A 9,617-nucleotide genomic window follows, 5' to 3' on the forward strand; every position below is an offset into this window, starting at 1 on the left:
TTCGTTACGGCGTAATTGTCTCATGTACAGAGGTTGCATCAACGGATCCATTACAACGGGTTGCCTACCCAATTCATGATGCGTATCCGTTGAAACTATGATAATCAGGAACGCTACAACTTCGTTGGAAAAATATGCGAGTGATTATATCGACAAATCCGAAATTACCATCTGGACACGCGCACCTTTAGGCGGACAACCCGTCATAATGGATCATATGTTGATGCAACACTCTGTACATCGGCCACGTTGACTCTTCGCTAACAAATCTTTCGCGCAACTTTTCCAACTCGTTATAATTCTGCTATCCCAGTACGCTTATCAGGTTTTCCAGCAATCCGTTACTGCGATCAACAATAAAAACTCACTCACATCGGTACTTCACCACGGTAGCCTTATTATTCGACATTCTGAGATAATTACCAGAGTTCAGTTTAATAATCTAAATGTATAGTTGAAGCAACTAAATCTTGATTCTTAAAATTATATATTTATCTCATCTAATAAAATTATTTCGTAACTGTTGCCGAACGTTTGGCCTGCAATATTTCACCAAATTATTTAGTAACAGTTACTAACTTTTGTTATATATTACCAAATCCTTCTTTCATTGTAAAGTCGTACAGTTGGTCACATTGTGAAGCGCGCGGATCAAAAGTCCGACGCAGACCGCAGCGAGCAGGAGAAGGGAAAGGAAGAGAAAACACGACACTCCTCGATACACGTTGTGAACGGACGCATAAAAAATCGTTATAAGAAAACGTTATAAGAAATCGTTGTAGTAAATCGTAATAAGAATCGGTGTAAGGAAAGAGTAATATTCGAAAGCTTTTATTAAACTTGTATCGTTGTACGTTTGCAGTAAAGTGCACCTTGATTCCTTTTACGTCTACTACGATAACGATAGAAGAAGAAACGAAAAAATACGAACAGAGCGAGACGTTTCTGCACACGTTCTTATTAGTCTTGACTGCGACTAATCTGTATAAAACGTGTCCCGATTCATTTCCGTACTTTAGGAGACGCTGACTTACAAGGAAAACAAATCCACAAGGAGGCATAGTACGGTAAGATTGCCTTTTTCTATTATACAGCCACAAACTTAGAACCGAATTAAGCCGTTTTTTGTTGAGACCAGTTTCCTCAGTATTTAACGTTTAGCATATCGTCCTTTCGCATTGGAATACTGAAGGAGTTCCAAGCGATCGGAATCGGACGGGCAACGAAATTTCATAGCTTCGAATTTCACAGACTTAAGACTTCTGGTCTTTCGCTGCAACTGCTGCCTTCGTTGGATGACGTCAAGAGCGAGAAAACGCATGTCGAGAATTTTTGCGTTATATGTTCAAATAAAAAGATACTCACAAAGTGACATTTGTGATCGATTCAGCATACTTGTGAAATTGTCCGAACACTTTTCTTTTACTCGAACAATCAATAAACAGTCGTAAACTTAACATTGACAACATCATGGGAAAAGAAGTTAGAAAAGAAGGTTCCCTGTCAAGTTAATTTCGTGACTATTTATTGTTTGTTCGAAGAAAAGAAAAATGTTCGAACAATTTTACAGATAGGTTGAATCTATCACAAGTATCGTTTTGTGAGAATACTTTTTTATTTGAACGTATAACGCAAGAATTCTTGGCATGTGTTTTCTCGCTTCTGACGTCATCAGATAAGGATAATTGCAACGAGAGATTAGGAACCTTGGCAAGAAACGTGGACATAAACCTAGAACTTTTTAATGTCGGCTTTCTAAGGATTAAAAGTCCAGGCGTCTAAGCCTATACAGAGAAAAGGGTTTCTTTAGATTTAGTATTTCTATTTATTTGACTAAAATTTGTTCTATAGAAACAACATATACTTATATGAAATATTATTTGTTTGAGTAAAAATTTTATTGTCTCATTCAAGAAAATTCTATTATTTAGCAGAAAGAACGCTATTATTTCAAATAATATTTCTTAACCAAATAAAATATTATTTGGTTATAATAAATATGTAAAACAAAACAAATAATTCCTTTATAAGAAAATTATCTTTTACTTCAAACAAATTTTTTATTTTAGGTAATGATACATATTCGTTAAAAAGTCTAATAGTTGTACTTATTGATCGAAACACTAGTTTCTTTGGAGCATGTCAATGACAAAATTTGTTTGGATGCAATAGAATTTATTAAATTTGAAGACATTTTTTTCTCAGCGTATATAGCGCGATTATTGCAAGGCGTAAACCTCACACCATCAACTTCATATGTCATATGAAATATCGTAACCAATGTAAATTTTTTTCTTTTAGTCGATTAGAGCATCTATTGCGTATTTTTAACGTTAATGCAAGCTAAATTGCGACCTTGCTGATACCGCGCGAATATCACAAACATGGAATTATCGGTTCTTTTAGCCCGTATTCTGTACTCACTTTTATCGATAAAAGTGCCTCTAAAAGTAGTTTAGGAACCACCTGACTGGCTGAGAAGCCACATTTAAGTTACTTTTATTGATATATAAAAATAAATTCCGAGTATGGATCTTTGTTGTGCGCTCATCACGCATAGCACGACACGTTTTTTTTCGCAAAATTTGTTTTATCTAACGTACACTCGGTCGCAGGTCGCAGGAAATATTAAGATAAACTATAATATCTTACAATATAAGGGCCGTAAAGGGACCTTCTGCTCTATTTATAAATAATGAATAAGTAAAGTAGAGAAGAGGATCGGTTTGACGTGACAGATCTAGCGAGATTTTGAAATCCAAGAAATAGCTTCAGTGTATATTGCTTAAACATTTTTATTTTTCCGATAATTTTTAAATATTGCGTCTAATATTAACGACTGATTTAACATGTTTTACATTCGTACGCCGTAAAATCTCATAATTATACACTCACTTCTGAATAACACGAATAACACTGAATTGAACTAGTTTTTTTAATAATGCCAGAATAATTTATAAGAACATCTAGACATGTTAAGCTTTTGGGTTGTCGCTCACTATGGTTGTCCCTCTTTGATGACGTCACAACGAGAAATCATATGTCAAAAAAAAATTACAATATATATAGAAATAAAAGAATATACGCACAGAGTGGATCGATTCAGTACACTTGTAAAAATTGTGTGAAAATATCCGTACGCTTTCTTTTAACTTCAACAATCAATAAATAGCCGAAAATGAGTGTAACATAAAACTTCATTTTTCTAAATTATTCTCATAATTTTCTTATAATTTCTTTTCTCATAATTTTTATTACGTTAATATTACGGAATATTACGGCTTTTCATAGTTATTTTATTTTTTAAAATCTCAACAAAAGATAGTGTTATCGCAATACTTACGATGTAATTTTTGTAATTATTAGGTGCGTAAAGTAATTTAACTGCACGTGCAGCCAAGCGTTATCGTTCTACAAAATAATTGGTCATATTCCATGGCCAGTTAACGGTCTTTTCTTCTCTTTCTCACAAACGAATGAACTTTTGTTAGTAATATTCAGCATTAATTGTTTAACTAATTTGCAGCAACTCATAATATATCATAATATATCACACCATTTATATCCCACCAAATAGACAATGAAACTTCTTTTGCTCGAATATTAGATTTCGTGGTCGATGTCAATGGTTAACTAAGGTCAATCCATGATTTCCTTCTTTTAAGGTTGTCGTACAAAACCCATTTTTCATCGCCAGTAATAATTTTGTAAAAAAAATCTTTCATTTTATATCTTGTTAACAAAGACATCGCCGTGTTGAACATTCTCTGCTTGCTGAGCTCGTGTGGAATCTATCGGCCTGGTTTTTGAATTTTTCCCCACTTATGTAAGCGAACGAAAATTGATTATAAGGTTACTCCTAGTTGAAATCTAAGCTCATCTTGAGCTTGAGCGGGATTTCCATTCAACAATTGCTCAAACTCCACGTTTTCACATTTTTTCGACGCGACAGAACGTTCTCCATCGGTAAGACAGAAACCATCACTTTAAAAGTGTTGATACTACTTTTTAAAAATTTTATACGTTTGTAATGCACGCGCTGTAAACCTTCCATCAAAGCTGAGTAAATCATATTTGTAGCCTCGACAACATTTTTTTTTAACCACAAAATAGAATGAATACAATATATGATATGCATATATGTAATACTACTATATTGCGTAATGTATGATATATGTAACACTTACATATAGCCGAAGTGAGAAAGAAGTCCTGTTTCGCAACAACGATGCGGGAATATATTTTCCTCTCTTTCTGTGTATATTATAAAAGTAATGTGCATGTGTCGGATTGACGTCTCCGCCACTAGAAAAATAAAATATATTTGAATATATATATATATATATATATATATTAGGTTGGGGAAAAAGAAATCCATTATTTTTTCGGTAGATGATTGTAGTGATCGATATCTCGTAAAGTATCGATCAAACAATTTCAGATTTATGCTCGTTGGAAAGGTGACATTTCGCACTAAAAAAATTCTTTTGTTGTTTTTTGTTTGGTCCTTTCAGTTGTGAGTTACAGGGTGTTAAAAATGGAAGTCAACAAAGAGAAAATTCAGTACATTTTACAGTTTTTCTTTGATAAAGACGAAAATGCAAGCCAGGCGGCTGTAATTGTGAATGGTGTTTATGGTGCCGATACTGTAACAGCCAATTACGTGCAATTTTGGTTTCGTCGATTCCGTTCAGGTATTTTTGATGTTAAAGATGCACTTCGCACAGGTAGGCCCATCGTCAAAAATGTCGATAAAATCACAGAGATAATCGAAGTTGACCGTCATGTTAGCAGTCGTAGCATCGCCCAGGAGCTAAAGATCGACCATAAAACAGTTTTAAACCATTTGCACAAAGCTGGATTCAAAAAGAAGCTCGATGTTGGGTGCCACACCAATTAACACAAAGAAACATGATGGATCCATCTGCGAAGCCTTGGCCAAACGGAATGAAATCGACTCATTTCTTAAACGGATGGTGACTAGGGATGAGAAATGGGTCACATATGACAACATTGTGCGAAAACGATCGTGGTCAAAGCGCGGTGAAGCAGCTCAAACGGTGGCCAAACCAGGACTAACGGCCAGGAAGGTTCTGCTGTGCATTTGGTGGGACTGGAAAGGAATCATTTATTATGAGTTGCTTCCACATGGCCAAACAATAAATTCGGATCTCTACTGTCAACAACTGGACCGTTTGAAGCTAGCGATTGACCAGAAACGGCCAGGATTGGCCAACAGGAGAGGTGTTGTGTTCCATCAGGACAACGCCAGGCCACACATGCTTATAGTGACTCGCCAGAAACTCCGGGAGCTTGGTTGAGAAGTTTTGATGCATCCACCATATAATCCGGCACTAAGCGATTACCATGTTTTTCTTGCATTGCAAAACTTCCTTAGTGATAAAAAAATTGGCATCAAGAGAAGATTGTGAAAATCGATTACTAGAGTTTTTCGCCAATAGGGACCAAGACTTTTATGAGAAAGGCATTATGAAGCTACTTTTAAAACGGCAACAAATTATAAAACAAAACGTTGCATATTTGACCCAAATCGGACAATCCGAAACATGTTAAATAAAGTCTTGAAGTTCACGTAAAAATAATGGATTTCTTTTTCCCCAACCTAATATATCATTTGATCGCCGCGTCTGCGTACTACGGTCAAAATACATATGTCGGGCAGCATCTGTCCTTCCCTTCTGAGACGGCTCACTCTTACAGGCAGCATAGGACGACTAGCTATTTGATGCATTCCACTTAACGCTCGCAACGATCATTCTATCCTTATTTCTCTTGGATGTTAAACAAACATCTAAGAACGCATCTATAGTAGTATGACATATTGACACTTTATTTTAAAATCCACTAAACGACAGGAAGATGTTTGAATTTAAAACGGAGTTATGATTAACTTAAGGTACAAACACAGAATTAATTTGCACATTTAATAGTTCAATTGTCCATTATTTATTGTCGCAATCAGTGATCAATACACGAGGGTAGTGCGAGAAAAAGGAGGAAAACAGAGCACATCATATCCAATAATATACCAATACTTGCACGTAACGATGGATACGACACTAACGGTGACACCATACCTATTGAACATCGGTTATTCTCTATTGGCTACAATCATCACCACGCTGATTGTACTACATTATTATATTGAGACTAGGCATGCGGTGCGCCTTTCATTGAAGTTACCACGTACGTAAGGAGTTTAACGAATAGGACCTCAATAAGAACTTCCAAAAACCTCCACCGTGATACGTCCCATTTTATGCGTGATTCATAATCGTTTGTTGTAATTAAACGCGCTGAAACTGTTGTCTATTTTCTTTCAGATCCACCACGTGTACCTATTATTGGTCATGCCTTAATATCCCTAAAATTTAACCCCGAAGATATATTAACCAAAGGCCTTGAATATCTCGTTGAATACGGATCCGTAATGTCGTTACATTTAGGAACCCGAGCTGTTATCTTCTTAACAGATCCGCAAGATATAGAGATAATTTTAAACAGCCCTGAGCACATCGACAAACCCGTGGAGTACAGGTAAATAAATATAATTAATTAATTCACAGGCAGGATAGATAGTCACAATAACATCAAGATGTCAAGATAAGGATCGAGTCGTGATCGAATAATGAGTTTCATAGTCATTTTCTCGTAATTTTGATATCATCTTGACATCATCGCGATTTTCTGTTCTGAGTTGGATCATTAATCAAAGTGAGCTCATTTAGTCTTACATTTCTTCGCACTCAAAAGCGCTAGTGATGCAATGAATCTCGATTCTATCCCTAAAATGATCTTCATCGCTATAGTTTCTTCAAACCGTGGCTCGGAGACAGCATGCTATTCAATAACAGCGCCAAGTGGCTACAACACAGAAAAACAATATTAGCCACAGTTCACATACAGATATTGAAGACATATGTGTCCCTGTTTTATGAGAATAGCCTGGATCTGGTGAAGCGTCTTGGTGATAAAATCAGCCAACAATTTAATTGCCATAATTATTTATCGGTGGTAACTATTAACATGTTGATAGAGACAGCAATGGGAGTTAAGAGGGAAAAGGTTCAAAATATCGGATTTGACTATGCAATGGCCGTGATGAAGTAAGCGTTTTTGTCGTTATCACTTCGGAACTATGCATTTAATGTTTTATTGTTTCGTATTTTAATACCACAGACTGAGCGAGATCGTGCACAAACGACAGTTCGACGCGTCTTTACGATTTGATCAGTTGTTCAGATTTTCGAAACTTGCCAAACTGCAACAGGAATTGCTCAATACCGTCCAGTCGGCGACGAAAATAGTGATTCAGGAGAAATTGAAGGATATCGAAGAAAAGCAGATAAAAAATACGCATAAAATCGAGGCGGAAAATTCAATGGAGAAAACGGAGAACGGCATGAACACGACCAATTATAAGATGCATTATGCGAGAGATGATATCGACGATATGGATGAAAACGACGTGCGCGAGAAGAAGCGACTCTCTTTCTTGGAGATGTTGATAGATATGAAAAAGAACGGACAGATGATCGATAAGGAGATTTCGGATAACGTCAACGCTGCCTTGTTCGTGGTGTGAAATCTTTTTCACAGCAGTAACGCATTTTTAAATTTACTAAGTTTCTCTAGTCAACCAAATCGAATTCCATGTTTTGCAAAAGCATCACGCACGCTGACATATTAACGCGTCTTGTCGAAAAATAGAAGATAATGAACGAAAATGTTGCAGGGTCACGGCACCATAGCAACGACCTCGAGTTTCGTGCTCTGCGTACTGGGATATCTTTCGGAAATTCAGGTAATTTTATTCGCGATCAACTATTCTTACATGGAGAAATTCATTTAGTTGACTTAAACTTCTTGTTTGGATATAATCTGAAGTGAAAATGAAAAAGGTTTGGGCCAGAGGAGGCATAAAAAAGAAGATAACGGCCACGGGATAGTTACAAAAAGGCTCATCTTATTGCTTATAACATACGCTATTAGATTAAGTTAAGTTCGGAACGAATTGAAAATATTTATTCCACGAGAGAGAGAGAGAGAGAGAGAGGGGGGGGGAGGAGATGCGGAAGAAAGATTTCATTATATTAAGTATGAAAAGTCACTCAAACTCAAATGATTCGATAGTCACTCCATTTTTGGAATGAAACTTCAATCCATGACACATAGAGTGATAATATTCACTCCATATCACAAAGTAGAAGAATTCATTCCATAAGAGCGAAAAGCCATTCTAATTCTAGTTACTTCGTTATATTCCATTTTCCAAGTGGATTTTATTCAAAAAACTTGCAAAATTTGAACTCATAATAAAACGATGTCACTATTAATATTAATTTGCATTGCGCAGGCACGTGTACACGAAGAATTGGACTCAATATTCCATGACAGTGACAGACAGTGTACTTTCCAAGATACAATAGAAATGAAGTATCTAGAGAGAGTTATACTAGAAACGTTGAGGCTCTTTCCTACAGTACCACTATTCGCTAGGAAGCTTAATAAGGACATAAGAATAGGTAATCAGACCCGAATAAGTTCGATTGTGTCACCGGTCGAACGGTGTATATTTTAAGTACACGCATTATATAAATTGAGCTAACAAGGAACAGATTTTTTTTTTCATTTTCGTGTTGCCGAAAATTCCTAAGACTAAAAAGGTAAGATATAAAAAAAATCATCTTTATGTTAAAGTTACAGGTAATTACGTTCTACCAAAGGATGCTACTATTGTAATATTTCCATTCGTGCTACATCGTACAGAAAAATATTACCCGAATCCGTTAGTTTTTAATCCGGATAATTTCCTACCGGATAACATGCGGCAGAGAAATAACTACGCATACATTCCCTTCAGCGCCGGTCCGAGGTAAAGAAGAATGTGTATATACCGAAACATCTTAGGACTTATTATCAACGTGGCACGAATAATATTGAATATACTGTCATATCTGTTAATTAATAATCTGTTAAGTTTTGATCTTTTTTTCCGTAGGTCGTGCTTGGGACGAAAATACGCTATGTTGAAATTAAAAGTTTTGTTGTCGACAATATTGAGGAATTATCGCATTACTTCTGATGTGTCATATCAAGACTTTCTTCTGCTAGCTGAGATTGTCTTGAAGAGGGCTGATGGATTCCACATCAAAATTGAGCAACGAAAAAAGAAATCACGAATTTGAAATAAATTACACAGGCATAAATAAGACCAATTTTGTCAGATCGCGTCGGCACAGTGCTGTCGACACGGACTGTAACGTCGAAATACGTACGTCAGCAACATGCTGTCGACGGACCGCAAAGTGTTAATAAGCTATCTGGCATATGAAAAATATGCTGGAAAAATATGACGATCGTTTAATAAACTTGTTGGAAAAACGCAAATTGCAGATGTCGTTCAGCAGAAAATCTGAAAACAGTTGCAATGCTGTTGTCAAAGCAGCGCAAAGTAATTACAAAACTTTTCCTGGCAAACGCAGTCAATCATTTCATGTACATAATATATATATATATATATATATATATAAGAGTATAATATATATAAGAGTATAATATATATATATATATATATATATATATATATATATATT

General features: G+C 35.8%; 1 protein-coding gene and 1 pseudogene across 2 annotated transcripts; both read left to right on the plus strand.

The window, feature by feature from the left end:
- The first annotated feature begins 704 nt into the window (after window positions 1–704).
- On the plus strand, window positions 705–9,507 carry LOC106751731 (cytochrome P450 4g15-like). 2 transcript variants are annotated; one of them, XM_014632783.1, is made up of 9 exons: window positions 705–1,067; window positions 5,984–6,207; window positions 6,345–6,558; window positions 6,831–7,127; window positions 7,201–7,600; window positions 7,757–7,825; window positions 8,378–8,546; window positions 8,722–8,896; window positions 9,023–9,507. In XM_014632783.1, the coding sequence occupies exons 2-9, from the start codon at window positions 6,069–6,071 to the stop codon at window positions 9,207–9,209; spliced, it is 1,650 nt and encodes a 549-aa protein (XP_014488269.1). In that variant the 5' UTR covers window positions 705–1,067; window positions 5,984–6,068; the 3' UTR covers window positions 9,210–9,507. The 2 variants fall into 2 exon arrangements, with proteins under 2 accessions (XP_014488269.1, XP_014488270.1); XM_014632784.1 differs by lacking the exon at window positions 5,984–6,207 and having other exon boundaries at window positions 1,039–1,067.
- Window positions 4,637–5,039, plus strand: LOC106751732 (annotated as a pseudogene).
- Window positions 9,508–9,617: the final 110 nt, after the last annotated feature.

This window comes from Dinoponera quadriceps, unplaced genomic scaffold (genome assembly GCF_001313825.1).
Source record: "Dinoponera quadriceps isolate SergipeBrazil2010 unplaced genomic scaffold, ASM131382v1 scaffold419, whole genome shotgun sequence".
Lineage (NCBI taxonomy): Eukaryota > Metazoa > Arthropoda > Insecta > Hymenoptera > Formicidae > Dinoponera > Dinoponera quadriceps.

Excerpts from the sequence above, each read along its gene's own strand:
- LOC106751731 (XM_014632783.1), top strand. The coding sequence starts at position 6,069 with ATGGATACGACACTAACGGTGACACCATACCTATTGAACATCGGTTAT. Across the intron at positions 6,208-6,344 it reads CCTTTCATTGAAGTTACCAC|ATCCACCACGTGTACCTATT; the intron begins GTACGTAAGGAG and ends ATTTTCTTTCAG. Across the intron at positions 7,826-8,377 it reads GATATCTTTCGGAAATTCAG|GCACGTGTACACGAAGAATT; the intron begins GTAATTTTATTC and ends TGCATTGCGCAG.